General features: G+C 37.7%; 2 protein-coding genes across 10 annotated transcripts in view; one reads left to right on the top strand and one right to left on the bottom strand.

The window, feature by feature from the left end:
* Positions 1 to 19313, bottom strand: part of LOC127871770 (ATP-binding cassette sub-family G member 5-like) — a 46487-nt gene that overhangs the window by 18466 nt on the left and 8708 nt on the right. For 5 of the 8 annotated variants that reach the window (XR_008045545.1, XM_052414943.1, XM_052414946.1 and 2 more), the window contains exons 2-4: positions 2527 to 2804; positions 700 to 830; positions 26 to 127 (exon numbers count right to left, since the gene is read on the bottom strand). Coding sequence is in view for 7 of the 8 variants with exons in the window: in XM_052414943.1 (XP_052270903.1) it covers positions 26 to 127; positions 700 to 830; positions 2527 to 2782 (489 nt within the window). In the remaining variant the exon portion in view is untranslated. Of the gene's footprint in view, positions 1 to 25; positions 128 to 699; positions 831 to 2526; positions 2805 to 3031; positions 3203 to 9699; positions 9863 to 12480; positions 12628 to 19313 lie in introns of those variants that run through there. The other 3 variants (XM_052414945.1, XM_052414942.1, XM_052414944.1) reach the window with 3 other exon arrangements.
* The window catches only part of LOC127871769 (ATP-binding cassette sub-family G member 8-like), a 32702-nt gene continuing 23273 nt past the window's right edge, over positions 9885 to 19313 (top strand). Inside the window, exons 1-3 of one of the 2 annotated variants that reach the window (XM_052414940.1) lie at positions 9885 to 10146; positions 15081 to 15263; positions 17642 to 17769. In XM_052414940.1, coding sequence (XP_052270900.1) covers positions 17679 to 17769 — 91 coding nt within the window. In that variant the 5' untranslated portion in view covers positions 9885 to 10146; positions 15081 to 15263; positions 17642 to 17678. Of the gene's footprint in view, positions 10147 to 12647; positions 12870 to 15080; positions 15264 to 17641; positions 17770 to 19313 lie in introns of those variants that run through there. The other variant, XM_052414939.1, reaches the window with a different exon arrangement.

The raw sequence follows: 19313 nt of genomic DNA, 5'->3' as shown, positions 1-19313 counted from the left end.
CAACGTAATCAAGAGACACGCATACCTTCTCCTCGATGTCGAAGTTGGATGCGTTGCCAGGGAGACGAAGCTGCGCACTGTACCGGAGTGTCTCCCGCACCGTCAGGTTGGGCAACAGACGATCTGCCTGTAAAAAACGATCCAATACATTAACTGGTGTAATGATATGATGTCCGCCGTGCGACCAGGATGCCCAGGGTTCGTTTCTTACCCGGGGAGCTCTCCATTCTTTTTTATTATCCATCAGTGATTTTAACACTCTCAAGAAGCCCAATAAAACTTAAAATATGTTTATTTATTTTATTTATGTTTTTTTTACTACGGTTCTCCCTCTTTCTACATCATACACATGTAAATGCTAGACCAGAAATATTCAATACTCAATAAACAAGAGATGTGTTTGTCAGAAACACAATGCCCCCTACTGCGCCGCTTTGAAGTCATATATTTGACCTTTGACCTTGAAGGATGACCTTGACCTTTCACCACTCAAAATGTGCAGCTCCATGAGATACACATGCATGCCAAATATCAAGTTGCTATCTTCAATATTGCATCAAGTTGCTATCTTCAATATAAAGTTATGACCAATATTAAAGTGTTCGAACGGACGCACAGACTGACAGACAGACGGACTGACGGACAGTTCATTTGCTATATGCCACCGTACCGGGGCCATAAACATGTCCCAAGGCGTACCTGCATCACGTAGCTCATGTAGATCTGTGCAATGTCCGGCGTGCACTCCATGTTGTTAAAGTAGACCTTGCCCGACACCGTCCCGTCAGCTCGTTGGGCAATGCAGTCCAGCAACGAGGTCTTACCCGACCCTAGAGGTCAAAGGTTATACGTGTAAGAAGTAAAGGGCTTAAATCAGGACTTAAAACATTCAGCACGTACGTCGTCCCGGATCCCGGTGTAGAGTGCAAAGGCAATCCGAGATGGCACTTTGCGCTTATATGACACGTATTTTTTCAAGAAAGTCTGCGATAATCATTTCTATGTAGTGGATGGATCCTGGCGTCCTGGATCTGCTAGTAGGGACTGTACAGAATGATTCGTAACGATACTTTCGTACGTACATTTTTGTATTGTTATTAAGTAGTTTCACAATGCTTAATTTGTTCCTTTAATATAAGAGAAATCTGCTCGTATGATGTAACCGCTCTCTGGGAAAACCGGGCTAAATGCGTGTGCATATTAGACGCGTTCTGAGAAAACTGGGCTTAATGCATGAGCGTAAAGTGTCGTTCCAGATTAGCCTGTGCAGTCCACACAGGCTAATCAGGGACGACACTTTCCGCTTTTATAGTATTTTTCGTTGAAAAGAAGTCTCTTCTATAAGAAAATCCAGTTGAGGCGGAAAGTGTCGTCCCTAATTAGACTGTGTGGAATGTACAGGCTTATCTGGAACGACACTTTACGCACATGCATTAAGCCCAGTTTTCTCAGAACGCGACTCATATAGTATCGTCCCAGTGGGTTTTGTTGATTTTTTCTTCACAACGAAAATCTAGTGGAGACGGAAAGCGTCGTCCCTTGTTAGGCTGTGTAGAATGCACCGGCTAATCTTGGATGATACCTTACGCACATGCATTAAATCCGTTTTCCCAGAGACAAGAATTTATCAGTTTCCAACCATCGACTTGTATTTAATGTCATTTGTTATCAATATTGCCCCGTTCGGAAGGTTTTACGAAATGAAGGAATTAGACTTAAAGTACCGGGGTAACAATGCGCGACATTGTATTCGTGCTTTTGTATGTATCAAGTTACATGTACACTGTGCATCAACAGATTATTCTTTATCCTTATACCGTAAGTACCGTATACATTTACAGATTCATACAAAAGATATAAATGCAGATACATGTAACTGGCTTTGTATTTCGAACATCAAGTCAAGAAATGTTAACTACTAAGTCGGTAAAAACAACAACAACAAAACATAATGATCACTTGAAACCGACTGTCCATGTGACATACCTAATCTTTATGTCAGCACATATTACCTAACATTTAAAACGTAATTATGTTCTTATCTAAAATTCATTAAAAAATAAGAATATACAAATGCGTTAAATGGGTTTTATTAGCACAAGAAATGCAATGATGATAGCAATACCACATATAAAATCAATTCATTCTTTATACATTATTAGGTGTCATCTAAAATCCATTATTAATCATAATTAATACATGAGTAAAAATGGGTTGTTTTACTTTACGACGTGCAATTATGTTTATACCACACATAAAATCAAGTTAATTTTTTATGTAAATACTTAAAAGTACTTAAAAGAAACTGTTAATAGTGTGAATTGTATAGACGGGATCTGCATTTAACTACCCATACACATGGATGAACCTCCATGTTTATTTATATGGATTCAACCCGGCGCTCTTTCAGTATTAAAAGATTTTATCCATTTCAAACCAAGAAAGCAAACTACAACATAGAACTTTTTAATTTAGACTTAGATTTACTGTTAGAATGTATGGAGGAGATTTTGTAAACTGACTGACCGGAACCCCCCAGAACCGCAGTGAGCTGACCGCTCTTGAGGTGCATGCAAGCGTCTCTGAGAACGAGCTTATGACGTATGCGCCGCAGACAAGCCCCCTTCCACCACGGCCCCACGCGCTCCTTGACGACGTAACAGACGTTAAGGACGCTCAACGTCGTCGTCGTCGGCTCGTCATCGTCGTCCCAGTTACCGAACGTGCAGCGCCCGAGGATGTAGTTGACCGGGATGTCTAGCGCGCTGGTCGTGGTTTCCATGGTTACCGCACTCTAGCGGCGCCTGCAAATATATATATAGGTTTCTGTTAGATAGTGTTGACACATCAATCATTCATTCTAAAAGTCCTTTTGCACATCCTGTTGCAGTATTCGTGGAGTCTATTAAGTAATGAAATTAGTTCCCGCTATCGCTGTATGTCATATAACAGGGAACACTTCGCTTACTAAAATAGTTACATCTAATAACGTATTGACAGTGGGTATGGTTTACGAGAATGTTAATGCAACCTTCTATAAGGCTTCAGGGGTGGCGAAATCAAATGTCCGAGTTGCCCGAGTCGTACATTTGCTTGTCTGGGCAACTGATTTTTTTCAATTAAGTTGTCCGTGGACAACAAGTTTTTTAAAAGTCAGGTCCAGGTATACAAAAAAATACATTGTATTAAAGCCGTAATTAAGTTTTACACAACCGGATGTTGACATGCGATTACATTGTCAGAGCTATTTGCGGAGCAATCAAGCTAAAATACGGACACTTCTGCGCAGTGATCTCCCTTATTCTATAAGAGACGAGGAGCATGCCGCATTTTAAACATTCGGCCCGACTGTTAGACAGTTTACAGACTGGTTTCTTTATTTTTACAATCAGACGGAAATAAAAAGTATCAAAGTAAGATAATCAAAACACGGTCTACCTTGTTATTTAAGACGACTTTAATGGTAAAAATTGAACATTTAGTTTTTTAAATCTTCAACAACGGAGCAGAAACCCGAAGCTTTGAGCAGTCCCCCTCCCAAAAAAACTAAGAAAGATTATGATAAAAAAAATAAGCTATTAAACGCACCATAACTTTTCAAGAAACTTGGCTCACAGATTTTCAATGGTTACCAGTTGATGATAATCAAATTGCTACCAGTAGCGGCGCAGAGCCTCAGTCTGATGAGGTCGACATATTGAACTAGTTTAATTTGTTAAGATTACGATGTACTTATGTTCAACACACGTTTTAATAACACTAGCTTTGCAAGATTAAAAGTTTTAGAAAGTCTTTATATTGTTTATAATATACTGCTATAATGAATGTACTATTGAAATACAACTATAAACAAAACTAGAAAATCATACTCATTTTGGTATATTCCACATTGTTTTACATTAATCAATAAATGCGTTTATAATTATTATAAATATTAACGGACAAGTGTAGTTCAGCAACGGACAAGTTAAATTTCCTAAATGGTTGTCCCTGGACAAGTATAGTTTTTTGAGATTTCGCCACCCCTGTAAGGAGCTTTTTACGAGGTAAAAACACGCAACAAAAAAGGGAACATTGGTGGTTAACAGCAATTTTGTGTGTGGTGCATATATGGTTTAAAAAATATGTCGTTCTTCCTATTCAAAATGCAAATGCAGGTCAATAAACTGCAACATGAGAAATTGATCGCTGTCAAGTTGTTCATCTTTTCTACGGGCATGTCAGTAGATATGAGCAATTGTGGTATAATGCGCTCATACGTAATTAATTGAAAACAGAAGATTTTGAAAATAAAAGACGCCTCGCCTCTCAAGACTTCCTCGTGCACGCAATATACACTTTATATGTGTTATGTGAAAGAGACTACACCAACAAAGACGAAGTAATGAGAGATAAAAGAGGTTTATTATAGACATGGGGCCAGTATACCAGGCAAATTATCAGTAAATAAACCACGAATTACTGTCTGGGAGAGGTGGTCATTTACAAATGAAAAAGTGAGACAATCGTATGCGAGTTATTTTTGCCATGAAAAGTGAGCCGCGTTCTGAGAAAACTGGGAATGATGCATGTGCGTAAAGTGTCGTCCCAGATTAGCCTGTGCAGTCCGCACAGGCTTAAAAGGGACGACACTTTCCGCTTTTATGGTATTTTTAGTTTCAATGACGTCTCTCCTTACCGAAAATCAAATTTGGGCGGAAAGTGTCGTCCCTGATTAGCCTGTGCGGACTGCACATGCTAATCTGGGATGACACTTTAAGCATATGCATTAAGCCCATTTTTCTCAGAACAAGGCTCATTTCGTTCGCAAGTTTTTAACTCAATGAGGCGGTGATCCCGGTTGTTATCATGTATGTTTATAGTTAGTGTTCTGTTATTAAAGTAGGGGATAAGAACAGCAAAAATTGCTCTTGTGATATAGTTTTAGGACTGTCATTGTTTCTTATATACGCATCGCATAGATGAACTGGATGTTTGATATATCACAAGCACGTTATTTGGTGAATATAACACTTTAAGTTCGTTAAATTGTGAGATATCGTATGTGGGACTGTTGGAGATTGAAAAGTAGAATTTGTGCAATGTGCAGTTTGTAGATTTTGAGAGATTTTGAATCAGTACAGTGTACATTTTATCGAGAAACTAAGATACCGAATATTATTTATTGAGTTATTTACCATTCAAATGCGAGTAAGAGTTTGATATAGACAGCACTAAACAGACGACCATTGATAATTTAATTAACCCATGTATGCCTAGTGTCTAGAAAAAAGGCCTTGGCCTTGCTTATGGAATTTCTGTAAGAAATATTCTAAATATAGAAACAAGAAACAGTCGGAGACGGGTGATGCTCCCCAAAGTTTTTTTTTCACATTATTGCACTATATATTCAGATAAAAGGAAACGTCTTCAGGGGCATAACTTTGAACAAAATAATACGATGGATGGTTAAGCAACTTAAAAATTTCAAAGGGCCATAACTCCCTTAATAAATCATCTAACCAGAACCCACAAATAACATGCGCATCTCCTCAAGGTAGTTAAGCTTCCCATAAAGCTTCATTGAATTCCAGTCAGTAGCTGGGGAGACATAGCCCGGACAAGAATTGCACTATATGTACAGTTAATGGAACATTTCAAAGGGTCATTAACTCTGTGAAAAATCATCTGACTAGAACCCGCTGATAATATGCACATGTCCTCTTGGTAGTGAAGCTTCCCATAAAGTTTCATTCATTTCCGGTCATTAGTTGCTGAGAAATAGCCCGGGCAAGAATTGCACTATATGTACAGTTAATGGAAAATTTCAAAGGGCCATAACTATGTGAAAAATCATCCGACCAGAACCGGCTGATAATATGCACATCTCTTGGTAGTGAAGCTTCCCATAAAGTTTAATTGAATTCCGGTCATTAATTGCTGCGAAATAGCCCGGACAAAAATTGTGCAAGGACGGACGGACGCACGCACGGACAGACGGAGCGGCGACTTTATGCTCCCCCAAATTTTTTTGGGGAAGCATAATAATATACTAGACATCCCTAATTTTGGATATAAATTGATCAAATTTAGAAGGAAGGGGGAGTCCACTAGGCATAAATGGGTTAATGTGCTATTTCGGCTTGGTAAAAGTAACTAACTGAGCTAATTTTTACATGGGCATTATTTTGCCCTGCAACATAAGAGCCCTGACAAGAAAGTTATCGACTGTAGCACAGCGCGAGAACGCACTTGTATACAGCTCCCATTGTTCCCATACTAGCACAATGAAAAGATACTACATTAAACTACAATCTTTAAGTGAAGCGGAGATATGAATTATTTACATAAATGGCTTGCCATACGACTACTTCACATAAATTAGAAGCAGTTATTTCTGTTACTGAGACCAAACCCTTCCGGTTCTAGATGTTTAGTTATTCACATGAGAATCATTTATTAACACTAACACCATCTGACGAAAGTCCATTTATGAGAAATGAAAACAAGGAAGAGTGGTATACATAAATGAATTAATAATTACCGGTAATTGTTGCATATTAGTTTAATAAATCATGAACATTGTAAGCACCCAGGGGTGTCTCTAGGTCGACCGGGTCCTTGGGTCGGGATGTACTCATTAAACATGAACAGCTTTAACGCTTTATTGATTTTATTGCGTGCATGCCATTTCAATACTCCTTAATAATTAATAAATGTCGTAAAACTTATCTATGTTGCAAAGTAGTCGCGTATATGATGTTCAAAGTTATCAATGGGGCCAGTTGCATTGGTTGAAATTCAAATAAGCATACAAGAATATTATTACTACTAAACATATGTATTGACACTTCTGGTTGAGTTCGACATGTTGTATGCTGTAAGAGCGAAGAGGTTTGACGCGTAATGACACTTGTTACTAGCAAACTGACTGGCCCCGATTATGTGTGTGTATATCAGAGTTTATTTACAGGTCCTACTGGCCTCTTCACGAGGTCTTTGTAGCCCGAATGTGTGTGTATCACAGTTTATTTACAGGTCCTACCGGCCTCTTCACGAGGTCTTTGAGGTCCGACCTGCGAGTTGTAGCCCGAATGACTTGTTTGAGCGCCTTATATAGGCATCAAGATGCTGGGACTAAATGCTGCATTGCTGGCAGCCAATCAGATTCCAGAATGCAAAGTCAGATGCTGGAAGTACCGAGGCGGTACTTCGGTTAAACTATTATAAGAACAATAATATTGTGAACAATACTTAATCACTAATTAACATATGCAGCAATATAAATCAGCGTTTTTCATAGATAACAAAAACATTAAAATAACTTCACAAAAAAACAACACTTCCCAGTTATAGAGACTTTTTAAAGGTTTGAGGTGTCTAAAGCTCTCCAGCATTACGCCACACAATCTGCAAAATAGTGCTGCATAGGTGTGACTTTAACGGACTTAAAAATGATTCAATTGACATGTTATGCTAAATTATTATAAGAATTCCTATGTGGAGACACATATTACAAGTATCATAATTTCAGCTATGACATATACAAATGTCAATATAAACGATATATTCCTACATCAGAGAAAAATAATGCAAATGGCGGTCAGATTCAAAATCTTAAGCGCCAGCCTAAGATGCTGGAACAATAAAATTCTCATATTAAACAATGGATGGCTTCATTAAATATAAGCTGGATACATATGAAATACATCAAAGAAATGGATAACTAGAGGAAAGCTATGCTTAATATACTGTAAGTACTATTCAATTATGACAAAAGCTCTTGTATTATACTAAGTTCGGACAGGTCCACCCAGGATATTACACTATTAATGAATCTGGTTAACTTAGATATGCAACAGGGGTATTCACTGTTCGGTCGGTCACTTGATGCCTCAGTTACCCCGACAAAGTGTCATTTTTATAATAAAAATAGTTAACTACAAACAAATGAAGTGTTGCTGTTATTGTCTTGTTCTTGAAAAAATAACCTACATATTCCAACATGATAATAATGTTTGATGTACATACATGTAGCATCTGATCATGTTAATTTTAATATTTCAGAACTAATGCATGGGCATATGTATCAGCAGACGTAGCGGCATAATTGACTAGAAAATAATGGTTCATTTTACATAGGCGAACGAAAATTTCATCGAACGAAATGAATGCTGTATCTGTTTCACATTTTTCTCGGAATCACACTGAGTTAAAGTCTTCCATTACGAAAATGTATTACATATAATGTCCTTTTTATGCTTGTCATTTTATTTACTTAAAAGCGCTATCCAATGTGTGAAAAAATAAACAAATGTAATATAGAATGTCCTATTTCGTCAAAATCTCGTGATATAATTAAAAAAACAGTGCTGCCATTGTAAATATTATTTTGACCCAAAATGTGATATTGCACTTCAAAGTATTGAAAACAGACACATTTATTTATTTATTGAAAATCAGAAAGTTAAACAGAACGATGATTCAGAAATAACATAGACAGATTTATGTTTTGTTCACTATGTCTTCACTGCCTCTAAGTACTTACTGCTTCTTACAATTCTTGGTTCTTGTAAGCTCAACTAATTTCCTCTGAATGTTCTCTTTTAATATACAAAGTTTAACGTATATACGGTCAAAACTATGGGAGGTATATACCGCACAAGAAATGGACTTAAAGGCAATACATCTACATATTTAGAAATTAGAGTTATGGTGCTTGTATGCCGCACTTCCCCTAAACGCCCTCAATCACTTTATGAAGTTCATTTTGAATCTCTTCGAAACGTCAAAACGGGTACACGGACGGACCGAGGGACAGATGATGTGAATATTACACACCCTGTCCTCCCTACGAAAACGTAACCATCCTAACTTGATATGTGCTCCTTGAATACGTCCACACATTGAATTTGCCTAAAAGAGCCATATGGAATCTCTAAATTAGCTAGTGTTGCTGAAATAACAATGCTTTCGGGAAAGGCATCGGAAGCTTTGATAGTTTGTATGCAAGTATTAAAGAGGTATTTACACATATTTGGGCGTGTATTGAAGTTGTCATTAAATGCTTTATATTGATAAATGTAAACATTGGATCTAAAAAGGCAAAAAAAAAAAAAAAAAATAAAAAAAAAGTAACCCTCATTTGGGCTCAAACCACTGACCCCTGGAGTAAAAATCTACTCGGCCACCCGTACTCACAAAATGAGTGAGGTATTTCATACTTGATATAAGCAATCCTCGTAGTATCACACAACGCTATATATTTTTCAGGTTTTTAAATCGTCAAAAGATGCATGTCATGGATATTTTAGAGCAAGGAAAGTGTTCATTATAACTGTAACCTCACAAATATCATAACCACAACGAAAATTTGCGAATCTGACACATTTTTTTAATATTGTCAATTTACCAAAACGTGAAAAGGCTCTTGTCGACAACGATGTGATACCTTGCTATTAAAATCTTGTCAAAATGATCACACATTGTACCAAAATTTACCGTTAGTCTATGTAAAAAGTATCATTAAATTCGCGTGAAATTTCTCATTTATTAGACTTATATAGTATGTGATTAAAATTTGACACAGATAAACGACTAAAATACGCTACACTTAAACGACGTGACTCATACTTTTCATACACGTTCCCAATCACCACTTTCAATCAAAGCAGAAGAAAACTTAAAAATATAACTTAACCAAAGCCAACAAAAATATACCTGTATTTACTGCTTAAGAACCACTGTGTGATCTAATCCACTTCATCTTGACTGCTAGAACGTATTGACATTTATTTCCACCAAAATAAACACTACACATTCACAAACGCCTGTTATAAACGCGCTTAAGAGGTTGAACAAGCAAACAATGGAGGTCATTTAATCGACTAGACTCCTCTTTGCACTCATAACGCAAAACCGCCATATCATTATCGATAATCAGTAAAGACTGGTGTTTTGTTAATTATATGACGAAGGCTTCGGCAACAGCAGACGAAAGCTGAGCAGTCTTTTATACAACAACAACAACAGCAGCAACAACAGTTCTCACGCATACAACATGTGTGTATGTGTGGATTTGGCATACCAAGTGTATAGAGTGAAATATATAAGTAGAAAATGAACTGTAAATGGACTTAACTAAATAAGCCGATTAAACCAAACGAGGTAAGTTAAAATTGTCTTCAATTTTCTTCTATTCGTGCTTACATCTTTTACATTCATTATTTGAAATAATATGTATTTTTCTTTTCATAAATCAGCCAGTTAGAATTTAAAATTTCAGGTTCGAGTGCATGTAAACTCAATCGAAGGAGGTGGGGGGGGGGGTGGTAAGGGATATGCTAAACACATTAATTGTTAGCAGCAGGAACGTATACAGGCCCGTTGCCTCTAAAAGGTACACATAAACACTTTCATCGATTAATATTAGAGGAGTTTAACAATCAAGCGTATAAGGACAATATAATCTATACTGTTTATCTTATTGAAAACACTGAGAGTTTATTAAGTATCTTGTATGACGTTCTTTCTGGAATGAAGTTCGTAAAATTAAGTACTCAATACATAAAATCATCCCAAGTATCCGCCAATTCCCAGCATCCATCGACACAAAAATGGGGGTCGGGTGGGGGCATCGGCCTTAGCTTTTCCGTCTGAATCTACCACGGTAATACACGATCACCTGAGTCTTGGTCATGGTGGATTGTTTGTACATATTGAATGTGATGAATCATTGAAGTCAACTAAACTGAATGTGCGATTTTATTACCACTAGATTAAATTTTGCAGTTTATATTAAGTATTTCTCCACATACATTTACTTATTTAAGTAAGAGAAACTTGAGAAAAATACAGGTAAGAGCTTCAGGTATGAAGCAGTTGATGGTAACAGATAAATAGCACATCAAGTTTTTCCGATCAACAGTGTGATGTTATGATAAAACAATAAGATTTGTAAACGAACATTTACCCGAAGCTTTCAAGGAAAAAGTGAACTAATCGTGAATTTTATTTGCAATTAAATGTTGGCATTTCGGTCTTAATGCTTGGAAGCGAGTCTACGAAGGACTTGCACTGATAAAGCGGTCCGATTTCGGGCTACATTCCATAATTAAATATGTATAAATACGTATATACGTATTGCTCTTGACAGTTGTTGGTGGAAATGAATGTAACTCATAACAAATCAATCTATTATTGATAGTCTATTTATATACCTATTGTAGTACATAGCCACTATTTGCATTCCAAAGACTGTCTAAATAGAACAATTTTATACCATGATTATTATGAACATTTCCACTGAACTATAGGGCCGTATTTGCGATATTTCCCATGACTTAGGACATACATGAAAAAAAACACCTAAAAAGCCTTTTGAACATTATAAACGAAAAATCGATAATATGAATATCACGCGTTGTTAATTGTTTTTATTAAAATTGTCATTTTACAGAAATATAATTTTTTTTCGTCGATTGATTGATGGTCGATTGCGACCCAGCAAAGCAAACGTTGCTCAGCACAGCAAGACAACGGCATATGCCCAAGTAAACGGTTCAATGACAATACGAATGGAACATTTTGATAAAAAGATCAATACACATTCATTTGCTTAGAAGAAATAAAAAAAATACTTGAATTTTGCAACGTTCATATACGCATCCTATGATAAACCAAAAGTGGTTCTTAATTATAAATAATTCACCGCAATGAAAGAACGCAAACAACAGTCATGTGTAGGTCGATATTACTAGTAAGCTACCCTCCCCTGTCCCCCCATTCTTATCACAGAGAGGGCTTTGTCCGACTCACATTTGTAACAACCATGCACTATATCGCAGGTAATTGCTCATTGAAATTCAAAAGTAGAAATAATTAACGATTTTGAGTTCATTATTATGCAGCAATACCTGAACATGCTGACATGTACAGGTGATGCGATATTTCTCAACAGTAGCATTTGTTTCATGGTTTACAGATTGCGTAATAAAAAATAGCCGCGTCATGAGAAAATGGGGTTTATGCCTCTTGCTATATGATGCCAGCGTAGCTCCAGAACAGCGTTCCCATCCGCGAAATCTGGTCATGTGCTACCCTGTCCGCTATGAAGTCAGACAATCGTTTATGGTCTTATTATCGGGCATGGTAGCCCATGACCACATAACGCTGATGTGTAGGTTTTTCTGGAGCTCTCTGGCCGCCTATGACACAAGACCCATTTTTGCATGACGCAGTTAAAAGCGTTATAAATAGCCACATATCCGTTCAAGTTTGTTCGAAGTAATTACAACCCACATATTTATTACGCAGCCAACATTGTAGTGTTTGTCGAACTGAGAGGACCACTGCTGGGGATATTACTCTTTTTTTATTTTTCATATTATGCTGTCAACGTCAAAGATAGCGTTATTCGGTTACTACTTATTTAAACAGTTTAATCTACTTACGACTCTAAATAATTTATATAAAAAGAAAACGAAAAATGGATATACATACTTAATGTAGTCATTAATTCCCTTTCCCATTCATAGTCACACATGTATTACTTTAAAACACAACAACTGTAAAACACGGAAGTGTAATGAACTATAACAAGTGAACACTATTTAGTCATTATTTCATAAACCGGTATTGTGTTCGAGCATTTTGCAATGATGTATCATTCCATGACTTTTGCTGTTTATTAGGTAAAGTTTGTTCGGAGCGACATTTCTGCTTGTAATAAGCCGATTAAACTGGTAAAACCGTTCTGTAGTGTTATACAATATTTACGGTCATAGTTAACTTTGGCTGGCGGTGAATGGAACTGATCATTCACGTGGACTTTAAAAGTATTGTTATGGTCGTGTGAGATTGGGCGTGACAATGGATATACATGCATACAGGTTAGTTCAGTTTATGGTTGAAATGACGTACATTCGTCAGTTCTGTTTATAGTAAAAAACGAATATACATCGTGTAAAATTTGCCCTTGGTGGATTGGGGTTGGATGGGTGGGGGTAATAACTTTCGCCCCTCGGGATAACACGCTCTTTCTATGGCCTCAATTCCCCATCCAATTACATGCCCTTTTTAGGATACTTGTATGTCCCACCCGATGATTGCCATGCTTCTATTTTACGCAAACTACACGAAGACTCTTGCATGGGCAGTGATAAATGAAACCGGAGTATTTATGTGATCGTATTGAAATTAATTTTAATTTTAATCAGAAGAAATCCACATTATTTTCAAACATGTGCGTAAATAAATGCACAAACAGACTACCGTACAAACGGGTATTTACCTGCTTCTCATACAGGTAGTTAATTGTACATGAAGACAGTATTTTACAAAAGCTCTTCAAATTTGTTTTTGTTTGTTTACTCGCTTTAAGTACAGTACGAGTTGTTTTCGCTTATATGTGTTACTTAGAATGTTTTTTTACACTAGTTTACGTTAGGCACAAATAAAAATGATCTTCCGTTTAATTTAAGTGTTATCATTCAATACATTTAACCTGGCTCTCATTAATTTTGGCCAATCATTCGTATATAATGGTATAGACAGCGAAGAAAAACGGTATCCTATATGCAGCAAAATGTGTGTGTGTGTGTGTGGGGGGGGGGGAATCGCATAAATCTTACATTAACACACAAAATGATTTGGGTTTTTTTAAATCAAAATTTGCTTCTCAAACTTAACTAGAGCCACAACTGGCTTTACGAAGTTTCTGTCAGGCTATCGGTTAAGGCGGATTACGACCGTTCTATACAGGTAGCTGAAATTGATTTGTACAGGTCACTTTAAGTATTAGTTTTAACGAATCAGTTTTTTTCTATTCTTACTTCACATGTTTTTGCTTTTATCCTGTTTTTAACTCTACTTATATTTTCACCTCATGCACAGCAGTATATGTATATATTTAAGTCTTAAGGGCTTAAGGTGTTAGGTTTTGCACCTTTTTAGTTGGTGGCGTTTGCGGCCGACTAAAGTTACAGAGCATGTTTTGCAAGTCAGTATGCGCTTAGCTACGCCAAGGACGGTAACTGCAAGTCACTACGCTAGGAACGATTACCGCTACCTGTTTATAATTCACTGGTACACTGCAGCAGACAGCCTATAATTATGTAAACAATAGGTTTAAGAGCGTGTGGGACATATTGGCCAGTCTAGTGTTTATAACAGCTTGTGCGACGACATTGGAAAGTTTATCATTGAACTCTGTACATATTGGCTGCTTTCAGGGAAAACGGGGCTTAATGCTGCATTAAATGTCTGTCATGTGGGCAAAATTGTTTCTCAAAAATTTAAAGAAAATAGATTAAGTATTAGATACACATATCGCAACATGTACATGATTATAGGCTTGTTATTTTTTAGCAAGGCAACCAAAATTCTAAAGATGGTTGCCAGAGCAGCAACCAATTGTGAAAAAAAGAGACATATTGTTGTTATTTTGTCTAAGTTATCTCTATAACATAAATAGGAGGATGAACAATCACACACATCTCGACCTGTGCTTAAAGACACACTCTTTAAAAATTTGAATGGGTTGTGTTCATTTCACACTTGCGATATAAAAAGCTATAACATAAGTTTGAAAACTGAGTTGCTTCTAAGATTATGCAATAGCGAACAACTTCAGTGTCTTCAGCGCTTTGATTTTTATCACTGTTGATAGTATTTTCCTGAGTGGATTGAGTAACTCGAGTAACCTATAAATCTATTTCTTTTTTAACCCCCCCACGCATGGCCATAATGTATCAGTATTGAACATTATTATAAAAGAAGAAGAAGAAGAATTTCAACAGCTCTGTTCAGTTTATAGTAAAACTCAATGTTTGGTCAGTTTAGACGACAGTCAAAATTAATGCAATTATATTTGTCAGTTTTAATTATAAATAATTTAAAGATTGTAAGATTGCATTTTTACATAGCATTGTTTCAATTACCGTTAGATTTTGGATGGGAAATTAGTGCGTTATTTGTGTACGGACAACGTTCTTATGCAAGCCAATGGTAATGTACCTCGGTGTTCAACACTGTAATGCCTTACGCCGTCAGGTGGTAAATAGCGAAGTTGTGTTGACATTTAATTGCAACTGTTTTTGCAGGGATAGCGAAAGTGAGACCAAGTGTCTACTGAGTCCGAACACCACAACGTCCGACAACCGTTATCGCAAAAGTGTGACCGGAAGTGACGTGAGAGACGGTGAAAGCTTCTTCGCCGGCAGCGAGAGATCGGACAGACGTCTGCTGATAGAGGACTCAAGCGATCAAGTCCGCATCGACTTATTGTACGTTAACATGTATAGACAGGCTATGACTATAATTCGTAATTATTAAATGGTTATTATGAAATTTATAATTTAATGTCGACTGATAAGGGACGACAATACATGTCCCTAGTACTAGTATTTTGTTTAAAAACAAAGAGCAAAGGCACACACACAAAAAGATGAGATAAGGAAATTTAGACACAAGGTTACCCCTTACTAAGAGATTCAAATGCGGATTGTGGTACTAGCCTCTAGATACAGGGTATAGCTGTGAGATTAGCATGGGTTGCCAGGACAAAAATTCCCTATATGTTCCACGACAGGAATAGGATGCGATCAAGAGGTGCGCTTTTAGCTCTAGCCTCTGATTATGATTCCCTGAACTAAAACGCAAGCTTACATGACCCTTAGCATAGGGTAGTGTAATCCTGATAGAAACAATTAGTCCTGGAAACGAAGGTATCGGGCTTTACAGCGGACTTAATCAAACCATGTTACCAGGCAATACAGCCAAACATGACAATTGGAGTTGAAGTGTGATCCATGCCAATAAAAGAGACGGAACCGACCACTGGTATTCTTCCGCTACAGGACAGAGGGGACTGCAAAGCCATGAAGCAGTTGACAAAGCCCAGGTCCCCAGAGATTCGCCGGATGCACATCAGAGTGAACATCCTCGGGAGTATGAATTCTGAAAGATAGTGCTTTGTCTAAGAAAGCAAAGCAATTCTGAGACAGCATCGGGATCGGCTGTCACAGGCCCTCTTTCACAAGCCACGTCTCACCACAAGGACGTTTCAGCATGGGCAAAACCGACAGGTGTCCAATATAAAGAAAACTGAAGAGATGAGGTAGAAGCATTGATCCATGCTGAAAACTCCTTTAGAAGTAAAGTAGACCGAGGTTCCTAGAATTGTTTTTTAAGATGCCTTGTCAGTCCGAGAAGCAGGAACAGTCAACAAACAGTCTCGCCTCATAGCAGCACTGCAGAGTGCTTCGGAATCGTAGTCCAGTGAATAACCTGTCCCTGCGGAATACATGGTAATTATAAAAGTCAAACATATTGGCAAACTTGTGAATTGAAGAAATACAAAAGGGAACATGAGTCAGTATATAAAAATTAGCACCATAAACCAAGTTCTTGTTGAGTACCAAACAGCTAAAACAGCTACCATGATCTGTCCAGGCTAGAACATGTGATAATCTTTTAACTGCGAATATGGCAGAATGGACTAAACCACCAAATGCACAAGAGATTCCTCCTGGTGCTGTCAATAAAAGTACCCCAGTGGAAAAGTCGATCAAAGGGCTGAACACATCCTCCAGGAATGCATGGATTACCAGCCACTGAGGAAAAATGTATAACCGGAACCGTTGAGTCTGCAGGAAACTGTACGAAAGAAGATATGCAATGGAGCTTAATTTCTTCTACGAAAGGTCCTGACAAAACTCTCCGCTAGTATAATATACTATAGTTTAAGTTCGCTGTCGGCGCTTTGTCGCACGGGATCAACCAATGATGGTTGCCCCACCAATTCGACGACACTTTCCCATGACACCTCGGATAATTTTCAGCGTTTATTTGGGCCAGAAAATCGGCGTGGTGTGATTCTTCAAACATACAATTTAATATGACCAGAGATATTCAATTATTATTTTACAAAAAAATAATCTATGACTGGTAAAATATAACTTGCACTGTAACTCAGCCATTCTCTCCATGATCATTGGTATTATAATTGTATGTAAACATGTGAATTATTATTGTATGTAAACATGTGAACATGTGATTCACTGTTATTTCTAAAATTCGTGTAAACACGATTAGACTTATGATAGCAATGAGTTCTTATTGATCAAGAGAACATTTACTTCCCGTTCCTATATTTAATCTTGACCAAATATCTGATGGAGTGTAAATCAACTGTTTAATCTTCAACATACAAGGATACGTATACACGAATTTCGAACAAACTTGTATCTATCTGTCTTCCAGCCATCGATGTAAGTGGCCACTCCATTCAGATTCGCATCTTATAGGTGTTTAATTTACTTGCGACAAGTCGTTACATCAGCACAGTAACGGGAGATCATTCATTATTGTTAATGTGGTAAATTGTCTACCTTTGCTATTAACATTATCTTACCGAGAACACAGCACCAAAAACACATATGGCGATGAACTTTTGGCAATTACTATAAAGAACATTGTTTTATATGTGTATGGGCTTTTGAAGTTATTTTACTGAGTTATACAAGTTGCAGCTCACGAAGAGGCCTAAGCCTTAATGCGGATTGCACAGGCTAATCTGGTAAGACAAGTTACGCTCATGCTTTAAGCCCCGTTTTTCCAGAGCGAGACTCGAATTTTAAAACGTTTTTTTCCCCTTGACCAGAAGCGTGGCCGAGGGCGGTGAGGTGTGGGTGAGGAGGATGGAGTTATCTCCCCTGCATGACAGCAGCGACGAGGAGGGCCCTCCCGAATCTGAACGGACGCCACTGCGGCGGAAACAGCATGGCAAAGGTGAGGCTTTATAGTGGGGTAAATATGGAAACAGCACGACAAAGGTGAGGCTTTGATAGTGAGGTAAATATGGAAACAGCATGGCAAAGTAAAGGCTTTGAGAATGGGGTAAATATGGAAACAACATGGCACGGGTGAGGCTTTGAGAGTGGTGATTAATATGGAAACAGCACGACAAAGGTGAGGCTTTGATAGTGGGGTAAAATAAGGAAACAGCACGGCAAAGATTAGGCTTTGAGAGTTGGATAAATATGATTCAGAGTGGATTGCTTTGTGTTATATAGTTGTCTCCCCTGCGGGACATCGGCGAGGAGGGATGCCAAATGAATCGGAAATAACGCCCCAGCGGTAAGTGGGTTGAGAGTCGCTTAGATATGACTAGTAAAGGTTAATATGGTATGATTTCTTCATTTTTGTGGACTGGAATACTTTTTCAGAAAGTTATCACCCATTCTTCCAAAGATTTGTAAGCGTGTCTACAAAAGATACGGAAGTGGTCTCCCTCCAGAGCAGACCATGGTGCTTTTACATGTTGTTGATTGAAACACTCGCTATATTTACATCTTTTCGAACTGACATGTATAAGGGGCGAAAGATTTTACATGTATAGTGATGTTAGTGTGAACTGTTCATGAACAGGTTTGTCCGTTTTCATTTTGTCGCTACACATACGCACTTCGCAAAAAGATATGTCAATTTGATTAAACAAAACTATTCCTATTGTTGGAGTAACAGACTCGCTTGTCACTAAAGTAGCGCACCGTTCATACGATTATAGACGATAAATTAGAAGAAAACTACTTGCCTATATTTTTGTTTGCGACGGAAACCTTTACGTCTGTCATCAATGTCTAGTGAAATGAATATCCAAGAGAATAAGGCACTTAAGCGCACAACAGCATACTTAGAGGGAACTTTCTAGCGGCTTAACAAGGCACTGTGAAATACACAGTCACATTCAGAGGCGCAGCACCCTTTTAGTACTCCATTAAAACCAATATGCACGTCTGTTTTCACTTAACATGGCATGGTAATTGAGGTTGCAACCATTCCTCTGCTTATCGATTTTCAAGGTTGGATGGATCGATATTCTCACAGAACCACTGGCACAGCTAGCGGTTTCATCAGGTTCTTAGATATGATATTGACAAGTTCTATATTCCCATGGAAACCCCGTGGAAATGTCTTTCTACGGAATTAATTGTGCTATTTACCATCTCGAGACATATCCGCCTATGATGACGATCGTGTTTAATATGTAATCATTTGGTAAGAATTAATAAAAAATAGCCTTAATCAATAAATCACTGTTACGAAAAATGGACTCTTCAGTGGATACGAAAGGAGATGACACGCATGGTATTTTTGCAGTATTGTGATTCCTTCTCGTTTGTTACTCTGCGTTTGGTTGATGTTTGTGACCCGTGGTTGTGGTTTGAAGCTCTTTCTCTGCATTTTCCTGCCCGCGTTGTTTTGTGAATGGAACGAGACTGGATTGAAAGCATATAATCAATACAGCCCAATCCAGTCGCCGTCTGGGATCC

This window comes from Dreissena polymorpha, chromosome 3, assembly GCF_020536995.1.
Source record: "Dreissena polymorpha isolate Duluth1 chromosome 3, UMN_Dpol_1.0, whole genome shotgun sequence".
NCBI lineage: Eukaryota > Metazoa > Mollusca > Bivalvia > Myida > Dreissenidae > Dreissena > Dreissena polymorpha.
This window is presented reverse-complemented; position numbering and strand designations above follow the sequence as displayed.